This window comes from Neomonachus schauinslandi, chromosome X (genome assembly GCF_002201575.2).
Source record: "Neomonachus schauinslandi chromosome X, ASM220157v2, whole genome shotgun sequence".
NCBI lineage: Eukaryota > Metazoa > Chordata > Mammalia > Carnivora > Phocidae > Neomonachus > Neomonachus schauinslandi.
In genome coordinates, this window is record NC_058419.1 from 84411948 (window position 1) to 84428240 (window position 16293).

A 16293-nucleotide genomic window follows, 5' to 3' on the forward strand; every position below is an offset into this window, starting at 1 on the left:
TTTGAAGGAAGCAGGAATTGGAGACTGGGACTCAGAATATAGGATTGCACTGGGCCTTGAAAACAAAGGTTTGTGGTGGCTAGGCTGGTGCATTGTGGGCACAGCAAGTCATGCGCAGAACAGAGAGAGTGAAGGGAGACTGTTGAGAGATGAGGTGGGAGAGGCCACCTGGGGCCAGATGACACACACCCTTCAATGCCAAGTCTCTAAACCCTGCGACTTTTCCTAAAAGCAGTGGGGAGCCATGGGAGAGATTTGAGCAGGGTGGTGACATAGTTAACTGCATTTTAAATGGATGCTCTGACGGCTGTGCTGAAAACAGAAGGGAGGGGGAAGAGACTGGAGATGCTAAAATTGGCAGGAACCATGGTTGCCTTAGCCAGGGGAGGTGGCAGAGGAGATGGTGAGAAATTAGTGGATTCCAGAGATGTGTAGGAAGTAGAATGAACCATTTATTTGGCTCTGTGCTAAGTGCATAACAGTGATTATCTTGTTTAATCAGTGCGGCAACCCTATAGGTACCATGTTAAACTATTTTACATGTCCAAAGTCATACAGGAATAAATATTAAAGGTGGGATTCAAAATCAAGCGATTGAATGTCGAAACCCAAGCTCTTTTGCCAAAAAGGCACTAACTGGGAGGTATCCATTACATATTTGTGCGAATTCGAGGGTGTGTGTGTATGGGGATGTTTAAAAAATAGGTATACATCCAGATGGTTCAAAATTCAAAAGGTACATGTGGCACCCGGCTGGCTCAGTTGGATGAGCATGTGACTCTTGATCTCAGGGTCATGAGTTTGAGCCCCATGTGAGGTATAGAGATTAAATAAACAAATATACTTTTAAGAAAATTCAAAAGGGGAAGCCTGGGTGGCTCAGTCACTTGGGCAACTGCTTTCGGCTCGGGTCATGATCCCAGGGTCCTGGGCTCCTTGCTCAGTGGGGAGCCTGCTTCTCCCTCTGCCTGCTGCTCCCCCTGCTTGTGCTCTGTCTCTTTCTCTCTCTCTCTGACAAATAAAGAAAGAAAATCTTTTTTAAAAAATTCAAAAGGCAAAGAGAGGTATAAAGCAGAAATTCTCCCTTCCTTCTAGAGGCAACCAGTGTTATCAGATGTATTTTATACATGTATAGGATGCTGTACTGATAAGTTAGCACAGTGGTTAAGAATAACAGGTGCTGGGGCGCCTGGGTGGCTCAGTTGGTTAAGTGACTGCCTTCGGCTCAGATCATGAACCTGGAGTCCTGGGATTGAGTCCTGCGTCGGGCTCCCTGCTCACCAGGGAGTCTGCTTCTCCCTCTGACCCTCCCCCCCCTCATGTGCTCTCTCTCTCTCATTCTCGCTCTCTCAAATAAATAAATAAAATCTTTAAAAAAACTATATAAAAAAAAAAGAAGAACAGGTGCTGGGGCGCCTGGGTGGCTCAGTTGTTAAGCGTCTGCCTTTGGCTCGGGTCATGATCCCAGGGTCCTGGGATCGAGCCCTGCATCGGGGTCCCTGCTCAGTGGGAAGCCTGCTTCTCCCTCTCCCACTCCCATTGCTTGTGTTCCCTCTCTCTGTGTCAAATAAATAAATAAAATCTTAAAAAAAAAAAAAAAAAGAATAACAGGTGCTGGGTGCCTGGGTGGCTCAGTTGGTTGAGCAACTGCCTTTGGCTCAGGTCATGATCCCAGGGTTCTGGGATTGAGCTCCACATTGGGCTCCCTGCTCTGTGGGGAGTCTGCTTCTCCCTCTCCCTCTGCCTGACACTCCCCCTGCTTGTGCTCGCTCTCTCTCTCTGTCAAATAAATAAAATCTTTAAAAAAAGATGTAAGATGAGGATGGTAGTAGTACCTGCTTTATAGGGTTGCTGTGAGGATTTAAATGAGTGATACATTGAAGCTCTCCCAACAGTGCTTGACATGGAACAGCGACAATTTAAAATGTTAGCCATTCTCTATATAACTAGGATATAATCCTTTCCTTTTCTTTCCACACAATTCCCACACAGTTTGGCATCTTGCATGTCTTACTTAACTATCTTGGTGATCATTCCAAGGCTCCATATTAGTATTTTTTTAAAGATTTTATTTATTTATTTATTTGACAGAGAGAGCGCACATGGGCGTGCACGCACGCACAAGCAGGGGGAGCAGTAGGCAGAGGGAGAGGGAGAAGCAAGCTCTCTGAGCAGGGATCCCGATGTGGAGCTGGATCCCAGGACCCTGAGATCATGACCTGAGCTGAAGGCAGATGCTTAACCGACTGAGCCACCCAGGCGCCCCTCCATATTAGTATTAATGACAGCTGCATAGTACTCCATTTTGTGGCTCTATTGGATTTTACTTAAATGGGCCACTAGTAATGAGCACTTAGGGAGTGTCCACTCTTTCATATTATAAACAGCACTGCAGTGAATCATCTTATACATACATCTTTTAGCACATGTATGAATCTGTCAGATAAGTTCCTAGAAGTATAAATGCTGAGCTGAACAGTATATGGATTTGTTAGTTTGCTGGATTTTGCCAAATTGCCCTCTACATAGGTTATTCCAATCTAATTTCCACTGGTAATTTATGGGAATGCCTGTTTCTGGCCAACCTGCCAATATTGAACTTAAGCAAACTTTTATATTCACCACCCTCAAAGATGAAAAACAGTATCTTAGTAGTTTTTATAGGCATTTCTTTTAGCATAAATGAGGTTGACCATCTTGAACTCCAATTGTATTTATCCACTGGATTTTGCAACACGGTACTCGCCATTGACCTTGTGGGCCTAGTTTCAGTGGCATGAAGGAGGGAAAGTCCAATTAAAAGAAGGCTGAGGAATAAACAGGACGTAAAGGGTAGAGTTGGAGCAGGCAAAAATTTGACTAAAAGGAAAGAGAGAAATAGGGGAGATGGTTGGAGGAGGAGGGAGGGGTTTTTAAGACCTTGAACTATGTTTAAATCGCTGAGACTTTGGGCACTGCCAATTACTAGCGGGGCGACCTTGTGCAAGCAGCTTCACCTCTCTGGGGATTCATTTTCCTCATCCGTAAAAACGGGGCTAATAGTCCCTACCACATAGGGCTGTTGTAAGGAACACAGTCAACAAACTCCGTAAAGTGGCAAAAACGCCGTACCGTGGGACCGAACGGTCCTCCTCTCCCCAGACCTCTAGATGTGTTTTCCGAGACACCGATCTTCCCAGAGCGCTCTCGCGTCTCCAGCTTTAGGGCTGGAATGGCGGCCGGCGAGATTTCGGGTCGGCCCGCGGTGTGCAGGCGCGCGCCGCGAGTGGGGCGGGGGCGCGAGGGGCGGAGCCGCGGCCGCCTGGGCTGTTCCGACGATCGCGCGCCGCCCCCGCCGCGCCCCGCGCCCGCCCTTGTTAGCAGGCGCCTCCCGCCCCCCGCATTGCTGATGCAGCTGCTGGCAGACATGGACGTGGTGAATCAGGTACGCGTTCCAGCACCGAGGACAGAGCCCGCCGCTGCCCGGCCTCCCCGCCCGGATCGCCACGGATCAGGCGACTCTGAGAGGTGGTGGCCAGGGTACTGGCAGCGGACACTCGGTCCCCGGCACTGGGGCTGGGGTCTGCGGCAGGCGAGGGAGGAAGGGGGAGGTGGAGAAAAGAAGAAGCGCGCCCTTTGCCGCAGCGAGGGCCGTCCTCACTGCCGCAGCGGGGTCCGCCAGAAGCCCGGTTCCTTACCGGCGATCATGAGGAGAGGAAGAGGGGTCTTGGGGCTAGAGTAGGGGCAACGGGGAGGGGGTGAGGAGGAAGAGTGGAAGGAAGATGGGGGTTGCTGGTAGATGAGCTAGGAAATAGAGCGACAGAAGGCGTGGGGGAGGGGGAGGGCTGACACCTGCCCCTCCCAGGAAAGGTACCCCAGTAGATGACCACCCCTTCCCCCAGAGCAGACCAAGGGAGACGATCCGACTTTGCCTCTCCAAAACCCCTAGTCTCCCCTCCCCCAATGCATATCCAGTGAAGCCATGTCCCAGCCCTCCTCCACCTTAATCAGCCCATACCCTCTCTGCCATCTCACTCTTCTTCACCACCTCAGAACCTCACCCTCTCTCTAACCAGTACAAACCCCTCCCCATCCTCATCACTTCAGACCCCCCACCACCACCATCTGTCTCACCTTTACCGCTGCAGACCCCTCCCCCACCCTAGCCAAACTGACCCTCCTGTTATGACTCACCTTCACCGCCCAAGACCCCCTCCCCCACCCTAATGAACCCCGACTCCTTCCTCACTCTCTCCACCTGATCCCCTTCGCCATCTGACTCACCTTTACTGTTTCAGACCTTCTCCCCTTCCCTAATTAGTCCGAACCCCATCCCCATCTTCCTCACCCCAACAACCCTCTGCCATCAACCTCACCATCTCCCCAGACCTCCCCTTCAGTCCTGAACCCCGAGGGTCTTCTCTCAGAGACTCTGTGCTCACACCTTCCCTGAAGTGTCACTTTCTCCTTCCCACCCCTTCTCTCCCAACATCACTCACTCCCGGAGGTCACATGCCCTAGTCCCAGGGGTCATCACCTGGTGGCCTTGCCCCTCACCTCCCTTTCCATTCCCAACAATCCCACCCCCTCGCCACCGTTTCTCTCCTCAGCTGGTGGCCGGGGGTCAGTTCCGGGTGGTCAAGGAGCCCCTTGGCTTCGTGAAGGTGCTGCAATGGGTGAGTGTGGTCTGGGCCATGGGGAGAGAGAAGGAGGTGGTGGGGTCTGGAAGAGTAGGGGTGGGGAGCAAGGAATGGATGGATGGGTGGGTGGGTGGGGGTGGAAGGGGATGGAAGAATTGGGCTCCAGGGTGAGGTCCCAAGGGGCCGGGGCCAGAGAATAGATGGGCTGTGATGTGACGTCATGTAAGACCAAGGGTACCCCCGTTGTGAGGTGGAAGAATGTGACGTCCTATCTCCTCCCTTGAGGTGAGAGAGGGGCAGGGGAGGTGGAGCCTGAAGCTGGTTGCTGCGGAAAAGATGCAAAGCCAGAGAAATCCAGAAACAGTGAAAGAGACTGAGAGAATGAGAGACAGGGAATGATGGAGACAGAGATGGAAATACCAAGAAGAAAAGACAGAGAGATGAAAGAGAGTGGAGACAAGCAGAAAGAGACAAAGAAAAAGGGAGACAGAGATGCACAGAGAACAGAGATGCCAAGAGAAATAGACACAGGAAGAGTGGCAGGAAAAAAAAATGGGATGGGGGAGAGACAGAAACAGAGAAAGAGAGATACTCAGAGGAGAGAGGAAAGGAGAAACTGATACACAGAGAAAAAGAGATGCACAAGGGAGACAGACAGAGCATGATACAGAGACCAAGTCAGAGACAGAAGAGGGAGATAGATACAAACAGACCAAGGACGGAAACACACAGAGGGAGAGACATACATTTACACAGATGGAGCCAGAGAAAAAAGAGACAGACAGAGACCTATATCGATACTAGAGAGTCAGAGGCGGAGAGTGAAACAGAGATACAGAGACAAAGAGACATCTGAGAAAGACAGAGAAACGAATACCAAGAGAAATAGAGACACAGAGAACAACAGAAGACAGGCAGAAATACACAGAGAGACAGAGAAATAAAGAGACTGAGATAAAAGAGAGAAGGAGGGGGGTCAGAGCACTGAGAGGTAGAGACTGAGAGAGACATTGAGAGAAAGACTGGAAGAGACAGCCACACCCCTGTAATCAGCTTGTCCTTGGAGCCGAGGAGCCCTGATTAGGGGGTGGGGGTGGGGGCTGGTCCATCTGCTGCTGCTTGTGCTGGGCCCCGGTCTGTCCAGGGGAGGGCAGCCCAGCCCACATGTGCACAGGCTCACCGTGACCGCCCCCGTCCCTGCTGCCCAAGGTCTTTGCAATCTTCGCCTTTGCCACGTGCGGCAGCTACTCCGGGGAGCTCCGGCTGAGTGTGGAGTGTGCCAACAAGTCAGAGAGTGACCTCAGCATCGAGGTTGAATTCGAGTACCCCTTCAGGTGCGCCCCCCCACCCCAGCCCACCCGGGGGGGGGATCCCCAGAGAGAGGGTAGGGGTGGGGTAAGACTGGCCAACACTGCCTCCCTGGTGGCTCCTGTTCAGCCCCCACCTCAGGAGACCACACTGGCTCAGGTCACTGCACATGCACTGAGCACCTACCTTGTGCCTGGCACTGCTCTGGACATCTAGGACATCTGGTGAGCAAGACAGGCATAGGCTGTTGCCCTCTGGCTGTGTTCTAGTGAATGGGGAGGGGCAGGAGACCAGCAATAAACAAGATTCAAAAGTAGAAGTATATACGGATAAATAGCCTTAGAGCACTAGTTGCTCAATTATGTCGGCCAGTATTATTTAATTCCCATTCATTCATTCCATATACGTTTTTTTGAGAACCTACTGTGTGCCAGTTTCTGCTCAAAGTGCTGGGGACATAACAGGGGAAAAAAAAAAAAAAAACAGACCAAGCTCCCTAGCGTCATGGAGCCAACATTTTAACAAATAAATTAATAAAAAGGATGATTGCAGACTGGGAGAAATTCAAAGAGGGGGTCCTCGTGCAGGGTTTTATCCCAGAGAATAACGAAGGGGTCTGATTAGCTATAGGGAATGATTAAACCCAGCTAAGCAATTCTGATATTTACTGGACTCATACTGTGTGCCAGGTGCTAGGAACATGAGGACGAGCACAAACAGGCAAGGTCACTGCCCTCGCAATGATGCTTCCCTCCTGGGGAGTGGGAAGACAGAGACCCAAAGACACAATTTCAGTAGAGGCTTCTGAGGTTCCTCCACTCCTAGGACAAATCACGTAACTGCTCCAGGTCTCAATTTCCTCGTCGGTAAAAGGGGATAATTATACCCCTTACAAGGTTATGAAGCATAGCAACTGAGTTAGTACTTGTAAAGTGCTTAGCACAGTGCAGGGCACACGATAAGCGCTCCACAAGGGCTTGTCACAATAAAGAAAATAAACAAGTTTAAGGGACTCAGGAAAGAGGTCAGGGATTGAGTTGGAAATTGGGCACTTCCGAGCACTAAGGATAAATGTAGGCTCAGGGGATCACCCGGGGGGAGAGGGAAGAGTGGAGAGAGGAAAATCCAGGACAGACCCTGAGCAATGGTTGAAACAAAAAGCGGCACCAGGGAGGTGTGGCCTGAGGGGCAGTGGGGAGCAGGGATCCACTGGTTCACAGAAGCCAGGGAACAGAGTTTCGGGGAGGAGGGGAGCTGGCAGCATGGGATACTGCTGGGAGTCCTTTGGGAATCCAGAAGGCCACAAAAACCTGTGGACTCCTCAGGAGCTCCCATACCTAGGACCTCCAGTAGTGAAGATCTGCCTTTTACCCACAAGTCTCCTGGGGGAAAAAGTCTTTGCCCTGGTCCCCTTGACCGACCCCCCACTGCCCTGATAACCCCCAAGGGCCCCCCGTTTCCCATCAGACACCCCCTCTCCCAACCCAGCCTACTAGGAACCCAGAAACTTACCCAGATTAAACTCTTCACTCTGTCATTTAGCAGCTGTACAACCTTGGGCAACTTAACACAACCCTGCTGAGCCTCTGGTCATCTGTAAAATGGATATACTAATGCCTGCTTTAGAGAAGTGGGGGGGGGGAGGGTCATTAAATGAGGCAATTAGCTAAAGTGACTTGTAGGTGATCAGTAAGTGTAAGCCCTTTCCCTCAGGACCTTTGCCACACAAGGGGACTAGCACCATTTGCTCAGTCTCAGGATCCTGCCCCCCAGTCTGAGGCCAGAGGTCTAGGGACTCCACCCCAGACCTTCTCCCTACACGCATTTTCTCCGTATGACCTCCATTACACCGCAGGAAAGGCCTTAGTCCCAGGACACCTTCCCAACCTGCGCCTCCCCACCTTACATACGTACATCCATTCTGTGTGCTCCAGGATCCCTCCTACCCTCCTGTCTGTCTGTCTGTCTTCTGTTCTGTAGTCTCTGTGCTCTCCTCTGCTATGCATACGTTTCTTTTCTCTTGGGGACCTGAAGTGGGGTAGGCAGAAGAGTCAACACGATGTAGGGGAAGACACAGTGTTCAGAGCCCAACTGTGCCATTCTCTCCCCAGCTGTGTGACTTTAGGCAAGTTAATGCACTTCTCTGAGCCTCTGTACATTTCATTTGATGAACATCTATTGAGCACCTACTATGTGGCAGCACTGTTCCAGGTCCTAGGGATACAGCAGTGAACGCAACAAATGAAAAAGCCCAGCCCTCTTTTAATTACAGGAAAAATCCAGGAAAAAAGTAAAACACATGATATGTCAGATGCATGGGGTATCACTGCTACAGAGAAAAACAGAGCTAGGAAGGGGGCTAAGGAGCACTGGGAGGGAATGGTTCCATTTGATTTTAATACTGAGATCAGGAAAGGCCTCACTGAGGTGAAAGTTGAGCAAAACTTGAAGGACATGAAGGGAGTAATGTATAGGAGAAGGGCATCCCAGTGCAAAGATCCTGGGGTGGGAGGGTGCCTGGTACATTCTACAAATAACCAAGAGGTCAAAGTGCCTGGGTTGGAGTAAGGGTTGAATGAGACCTATTTCACCAGGATGCTGTGAACAATCAGTAAAATGTGACTGGTATACAGTAGGTGCTCTGTGAATGGTTATTTCCTCCTCTTTTTTCCTGGGACCTTGTCAGAATCTGGGGAACCCATGACTGGGCAGGGGGGATGGTGAGTGTTCTTAGGGTCTGGCCCACACCTGCCATGTCTCTCCACAGGCTGCACCAAGTGTACTTTGATGCACCCACCTGCCGAGGGGACACTGAGAAAATCTTCCTGGTGGGAGACTACTCCTCATCGGCCGAATTCTTTGTCACCGTAGCTGTGTTTGCCTTTCTGTACTCCATGGGGGCTCTGGCCACCTACATCTTCCTGCAGAATAAGTACCGAGAGAACAACAAAGGACCCATGATGGTGAGCCCCCCACAGCCACTCAAGTGCAGGGCCCGGGGGGGGGGGGTGGACATGGAGCCTCAGGGACACGGCCATGTTCATAGGCCACTCCCAAACCCTAGACAGCCCCACATGCCAGCAGTCAGCATAAGAGCCACAGATGTTACCGCTGTCGCTGCTGTGAGCATCAAAGAAACCGAACCATAGAATGACAGGGACACACTCAGAGCCCACACAGAATCCCAGACAGGCCCACCTCTGGAAACCTGCCACCTCGCACACCACCACGCAGTCTAGATCAAAGGAAGGTGCACAGAGGTTCACCGTGACAGTCATGCTTGTCATCATGCCCACCCAGACACATTGATTCCTACACAGCTGTACTCATACACCCTCATCCCAGACACAAAATGACATAAATTCCTACATTCAGATGAAAGTAGAAAGACGCTATTTTCACAGATTCGGAAACCATCCCACAAAATCCCCGCCCCCACACAATTACACTCCCACATCCTCTGTGTCAAAGACACACACGTGCACGCAAACATTCACACGCTCTCTCTCTCTCTCTCTCTCTCACACACACACACACACACACACACACACACACACACACGCCCAAGCTAGGAATGCTCACCTTCAAGTGAGTATTGGGGGCTTCAGAGCTGAAAAGGCAGGGAAGAGACAGGGCTTTTCTGCAGGGCCTCCCTCTCCCAAGAAAGCCTGTGATCTGAGGAGGCCCTGCAGCATGACATGAAGCAGCCCACTCACAGTGCCATCTGCCTCTCCCCTGCCTGTCCTAGGACTTCCTGGCCACGGCAGTGTTCGCCTTCATGTGGCTGGTTAGCTCATCAGCGTGGGCCAAGGGGCTGTCAGACGTGAAGATGGCCACTGACCCAGAGAACATTATCAAAGGGATGTCTGTCTGCCACCAGGCGGGGAATACATGCAAGGAGCTGAGGGACCCTGTGACCTCTGGCCTCAACACTTCAGTGGTAAGCCCTGGGAAGGTGGCTGGACCGCTGGGCCAGTTGGGGAGGGAGGCTGGGAAACTCACAGTCTGGCCTGGGGATTGGTGGAGAGAATAGAATGAGGGGAGAATTCAAAGGAGATCCAAGAGGGCTCCCTGGAGGAGGCATGCCAACAACAGGGCCTTGAAGGATAAGATAGCAATTAAAACAAATAGTCCCTGGGAGGGGAATATGAGACTGTCTGTCCGATTAGGTTTGGGAGATCTGGATCCCAGGCCCAGCCTAGTCGTGGAGAACCTCTGGCAACTCAGTACCATCTTGGGACCTCAATGTCCTTATACAGTATGCAAAATGAAGAATAACTTGAAATGTTTCCCACTTGGACTCCCCCTACTGGCCAGAGTCAGACTGTCTGAGCTTCAATCCCAGCTCCGCCACCTGCAACTCTGGGACCTCAAACTAGTTACTCAACCTCTCCACCTCAGTCTGAGCATGTAAATTGAAAACTGCTAAGAGGTCCTGCTCCAAAGTTGAGTATTCAGTGAACTAGTAACATACAAAGTGCTTAGGAAAGGGCCTGGCATGTGGTAAGTTGTATACAAGTGTTACAGATACTAAGATACCAACTTTTTTTGTCACTTGCTGGGTGTGAGACATTGAGCACATTAGCCTCTCTGGGCCTCAGTTTCCTCAACTGTAAAGAGGAGATATTACTTCCTGTCCCAAAATTGAATTATATTGTATATATTTAAGCTCCATATATTTGTTTCAATATAAAAGCATATGTTTATATACTTTGTATATGCGTATATACATGTGTATATGTGCATCTGTTAGTGGTATATCTACATACATAATGAAAATTTATGCTGAACATTTTACTATTACAAATTTATATTATATTTTATACATGTATAAATGTGTGTATGTCATAGTGATAGATGTCAACATCCTCGAGAGTCTGAATTCTAACACGGCCCATGCCCCCTACCCCAGGTGAATTTTCTGCACATTTGCGTTCATGCGCCAGGACTCTAGAGGGTCCGGGTTTTATTACCACCACCCTTCGGGAGGCCACGGATCTATGCTCGACACAGGCGGCCTCGACGTCCCCCGGGGCCAACTCAATGGGCGCAGGACGACAGCCAGGCTTTGTCTCCCCGCAGGTGTTCGGTTTCCTGAACCTGGTGCTCTGGGTCGGCAACCTGTGGTTCGTGTTCAAGGAGACAGGCTGGGCTGCCCCATTCATGCGCGCACCCCCCGGCGCCCCCGAGAAGCAACCAGCACCCGGGGACGCCTATGGCGAGGCGGGCTACGGGCAGGGCCCCGGCGGGTACGGGCCCCAGGACTCCTACGGGCCCCAGGGCGGCTACCAGCCCGACTACGGGCAGCCCGCCGGCGGCGGTGGCGGCGGCTACGGGCCTCAGGGAGACTACGGGCAGCAAGGCTATGGCCCTCAGGGTGCGCCCACCTCCTTCTCCAATCAGATGTAGTCTGGTGAGTGACGGGCGGGCGGCGCGGCCAAGGAGGGTACAGGAAGGGAGACGGGCGGGTCAGTGAGCCAATAAGAGTCAAGAGTAAATGGTACGTAGGCACGGGGTGGAGGTTTGAAGGCGCCAGTAGAGAGGCGGAGCTACATGCGAAGGACGAAAAACTAGCCAACAAATGAAGAGCAAGAGAGTGGTGCTTGAAGATGGGCAGAATGAAAAGCCAATGGGAGAGAAGTAGTAGCGCCTCCCTGAGGGAAGGGAGGGGAGAGAAAAGCGGGCAGAGCAACCAATGAAAGAAGGGAATGGCAGGGGGACTTGCGTAGTGCAGGAATCCACGAAGGGAAGAGGAGGTGGGCCTTAGAAGTGATGAGTAAGCCAGTATGTTCCAATAAGGCCAATAGATGGTGAGAGTAAAGGGGCTTGGGTCATGAAGGTCAGACAAGCTCACCAATCCCGGAGGAGGTGATCGATCTGCCATCTCTACCCAACCCGTGTGGTGAGAGAGGTGGTGTGGAATTTCACGGAAGGAAGGGGGCGGGCGGAAGCAATGGAAAGCCTTGCAGGCCTTCTTGCTGGGCCTCAAAAGAGAAGTGTGATTTTCTCACCTATGAGGGAGGGAAATGGGAAGAGGCAGGGGGATGGCAACACGTGGGTGGAGGTAGCTTCTGGCACTTGGCCAGGGTGGAAAGGGCAAGGAGGAGTTTATTAGGTATCTCACGTCTAATTAATCAAAAACTCCTGTTGACTCTTACCTTCAAAATATATCCATAATCTTCCACATCTCACTGTCCTCTCCGCTGGACATCTTCACAGCTTTCTACCCGCATCCCCATTCTGTTCTACTCACAGCATTGGGAAGGATCCTGTTAAATCCTAAATCTGGACACGGCCCTCCTGTGCTCACAGCCTTGCCTGGGCACCCATCTCACTCACCTTAAAAGCCAAAGCCCTCACCAGGCATGACGCCAAGCATCACCTGTCCCTTCTCTGACCTCCCACCTCCTCCCACTCCCCACCCCCAACTACATTCCAGGCACAAGCCAAATTCAGGGCCTTGGTACTTGCTTTCCCCCTGGAGTTTTCCACCCACACACACTGATAACCTTACCTGGCCAGCTTCTTAAAGTCCCCTTTCTTATCTCTCTTATAGTACCCCGTGTTTTTCTTACCACAGTCTGTAATTATTAGTTTATATGTTTATTGGCTGTCTCTTCCACTAAACCACAGGACGTGACCATGACTTATTCATGCTGTATACACATCACTTAGAGCCCTACTAATGTTAAGAAACATTTATTGAGGAAATAATAGAAACGACATGAGACACTTTACTCTCATTTTATGCTTCTCTGCTCAAAATCTTCCCGTGACTTACACCTCATCCAGAGTCAAAGCTGATGTCCTCACAACCTAGTCCACACGGCCCTTTATGACCCCATTACTGACCTCTCTGACATCACCTCCTACCACTGTCCCTTGCTCACTCCACTGGAGCCCCACTGACCTTCTTGCTGTTCCTCAAACACACTAGACATGGCTCTACCCCAGGGCCTTTGCACTGGCTGTTCCCCTGCCTGGAATGTTCTTCATCCCAGTTATCTGCATGTCTCATTCCCTCACCTCCTTAACTCTATTCCAATATCACTTCTTAAATGAGGTCTTCTCTGACAACCCTACTTACCACAGCTACATTTCTTCCTCTACTGGCACTCCTAATCCCCCTCACCCTGGTCTACCTTTTGTTTTTACATTGCACTTATATCACCTGATGTCCTACTTTGTAAGGCTACTGTGAGGATAGATAACTCACTTACATATTTTTGTTATTGTTTGAAGTCTGTCTTCTCTGTCACAAGGCAAGCACCACAAAGATAAGGAGCTTTGTTTTGCTCAATACAGTGTATCACCAAAGGCTAGAACAGTACATGTTAATGGACATTTTTGGGTTGGGGGAGGGGGGACCATAATGTCTTTGGTACTTAATCTAGTGGGCGAAAGGTCTGTCTTCGCGGTAGGGGCAGCTGGGATGAAGCTGACCCGAGGACTATAAATGAAGAAGGAAGGAAGAAAAGGCATGGCAGGCAGGGGGTAAAGCCAAGGTGGAAGCATAGCAGCCCAGCCCCCCTCCCTAAGGGCGCAACCTACGTCTGGACCCCCTCTCCTTTCTGTGTCTTTTGTCTCCACAGGTCAGTGCGGCCCGGGAGGACCCCATGGGTGGGCAAGAGCTCAGAAGCCCTGCCCCCCTTTCCACCCCTATACCCCAGGTCTCCGCCCCTCAAGCCAGGAGACTCTAACTCTCTTTGCTGTTTATATATATATATATTATATATAAATATCTATTTATCTGTCTGAGCCCTGCCCCCACTCCACACCCCTCATGCATTAGGGGCCTGACCTTGAGTGGGCCCCTCTCCTAACCCCACCCCTTCCCTTGCATCCCTTGGCCCCTCTCTGTTCCCTGGCCCTGTGCCCTGAGGTTGGGGCACTCTGAAAGGGGGACAGGGAAAAGACAGGTCTCAGCTGTGTGGGGAGGGTCGGTGTGACTTCAGACTCTCTCCCCTCTCTCCCTTCCCTTCTCCCAACTGGCCTTGACTCCTCCAGCAATGCCTGAACAGGGGCCATTAGGGGAAATTCAACCCTGAGAGGGGAGAAAGGCAAACTGGGGGACTTGACCCAAGGTGGACTTGTAGAGGAGCTCTGGGGTGGAGAGGACTAGTAAGCAAGGGGTTTGGGTTCCAGACATACTGGAACTAGAGTCTAAGGAAGAGGGGTGCCCTAGAGCATTCTGGAGCAGGGCTTGGAAGGAGGCTGAGGGCGTGGTTCTAGAATGGGTGGAGCTTTGAGTGAGGCAGGGGTCGGGGCCCAAAAGTGGGCAGGGTTTGGAATAGGACAGGGTTTTATGGAAGGGGTGTGACCTGGGACCTGGGGACTGGGTTCTAGAGGGGTGGGGCCTGAACCAGGCAGGGGGTGAGGCTCCAGAGTGGGCGGGTCTTGGATTGGGACCAGAGTGCACGGAAGGGGTGTAGCTAGGAATATTCAGGAGCCTGAGTTTGATTCTAAGCGGGGGCAGATCTTGTGCAAGGCAAGAAGTGGGATTCAGGAATGGGCCAAGTTTGACATGAGGTCGTGGTCTGGGTTCTAGACAGGGCGGGGCGTAGAGCAGGTGTTCATGGTGGTTTCAGAAGGGGCAGCCTACCCCAATGGAGCAGTGAAAAAAGTGTTTTAAGTGGGCGGGTTTGGCAGTGGAGGGGGGAATATCCCTAGTCAAAGCTGAGGGCTGAGGTGGCCTGGGAGGAGCTGAGAGGTAAGGCTTGGAGGGTGAGGGGTGGGATCCAGAGAGAAGCACCCCCCACACCCTTGCCCACCCCCGCGTGATGGGACAGCTAGGTAGTCAGAGGACAGAGCCAACGGGTCTGTGGGGCCGGCCCACCCCTCCCTCCCCTTTCCTTGCCTCCTCCCTCCGTCCACACCCGCGCCCGCCCCAGGGTGGCCGGAGGCCCGGTCTGGAGTCCCTCTCCTGCACCCTCCGCTGTGTCTGTGACGTCGGTAGTGCCTGTGATTGTGTATGCCATTTTGTCTGGCTGTGGTCCCTCCCCCTCTCCTCCAGACGCCCCCCCCCCTTTTCCTAGCCCTTCGGTATTGTTTGAAGACCTTCCCGAGGAAGAACAAATAGGATTAATTCTCCTCCCCTAAATAAACTCCTCAACCACCTAGTCCACCCGGCTCTGATTTCTCAGTGTGTCTTTTTTCTTTGGAGGGGGGAGGAAGAAGGAGAGGTGGGGGAGAGGCGGCGAGAGGAAGCTCCGCCCCTGACCTGCTGGATGGACCTGCCGTTCAAGTCACCCCATCACTTTAGGTCTCTCCAGCCGGGTTATGCCAAGCTGCAGCCTCCGTGCAGCCTCCCTTGTCGATCATTCTAAGTCCTGCTCGAGTAGCCCTGCCCACTGCCCCACTACTGGCTGGCGAAGGCCTGGTCTTTCTAGGGTTCGGTTCTAATTCTGGTCCACTAGCCGCTCCCCTTCCCAGGCCTTTGTGGAGCCCTGTCCTCAAACCCCAAGGGGCCCGACTAGGACCCCTATACTTCACAGGGAGCCCTCCCCCTACCTACCCGCCTCGTATTCTTCAGACCCAGCTTTCTCGCCATTTCCTTTCCGCGCCCCAACTGGAGAACTGGGAGACCCGCTGGGCGGCAAGGCCAGGAGGCGGAGCACGGGGGTGACTCGTTACCTCATTCATTCATTCCCTTTAACCCCTCCCTGGCTCCTCCCTGGGGCAGGGAGGGGCGGGAAGTGACTGGGATGTGCGTAATGGAACTGGGTACGGAGGAGGTACCCTGTGCCCACGCCGAAAGGCCGGTTGCTGCTGCCGCCACCTAGCCTAATTAGAAACCCCCGCCCGGCGCCCGAGTTCTGACGGCGGGCCGGGGACCCCCTCCTCCCAGCCCTGAGGCACAGCGAAGCCTGACATGCGAAGGAGAGACTCCCAGCTATGGGACTGAGCTCAGGGAAAGGGATATCTAACTGGAGAGAGAAAAATAGGAGCCAGGAAAGGAAGGCTTTAAGATCTATTTCTCAGGACTTAGGGGGACAGGACAGCTGGGCCTGTAAGGAAGGGGAGGGAGCGAGGAGTGGGGCCTCGGAACCTGGCCAGTGACTTTAACCTCTTCCCGCCATAAGTCTCAAATAGTCCTGGCTCTGATAGGGTTTGGGAGTGGGGGCTGTGGGGGTGTTTAAGAGCTAGCTCTCTGATGGTGGCAAGGGAGCACCAGCTGGGACTGCGATGGGCTTGGAGATCATTCTTGCAGCATTCATCCGGGGGAAAGAGACCCTCGGAACATCACCAGTGGCGGGGGGGGGGGGGGGGGGGGGGAGGGGGGGGTTTACCCCCCCCTTAAAAAAAAAACCAAAGAAAAAGGGACACAAAACCCCAAAAAAAAAAATTTTTTATACCCAAACCCGAT

At 52.2% G+C, this 16293-nt stretch overlaps 1 protein-coding gene across 1 annotated transcript; it reads left to right on the forward strand.

Annotated features, from left to right (window-relative positions):
- The first annotated feature begins 3388 nt into the window (after nucleotides 1–3388).
- Nucleotides 3389–13785, forward strand: LOC110570766 (synaptophysin). The gene is made up of 7 exons (XM_021678804.1): nucleotides 3389–3424; nucleotides 4590–4655; nucleotides 5829–5953; nucleotides 8695–8890; nucleotides 9676–9867; nucleotides 11010–11340; nucleotides 13520–13785. Exons 1-6 carry the CDS (start codon nucleotides 3389–3391, stop codon nucleotides 11334–11336), a joined length of 942 nt encoding a protein of 313 aa, XP_021534479.1. The 3' UTR covers nucleotides 11337–11340; nucleotides 13520–13785.
- The last annotated feature ends 2508 nt before the right edge of the window (nucleotides 13786–16293 follow it).

Excerpts from the sequence above, each read along its gene's own strand:
- LOC110570766 (XM_021678804.1), top strand. The coding sequence starts at position 3,389 with ATGCAGCTGCTGGCAGACATGGACGTGGTGAATCAG. Across the intron at positions 5,954-8,694 it reads GAATTCGAGTACCCCTTCAG|GCTGCACCAAGTGTACTTTG; the intron begins GTGCGCCCCCCC and ends GTCTCTCCACAG. Across the intron at positions 9,868-11,009 it reads CTGGCCTCAACACTTCAGTG|GTGTTCGGTTTCCTGAACCT; the intron begins GTAAGCCCTGGG and ends GTCTCCCCGCAG.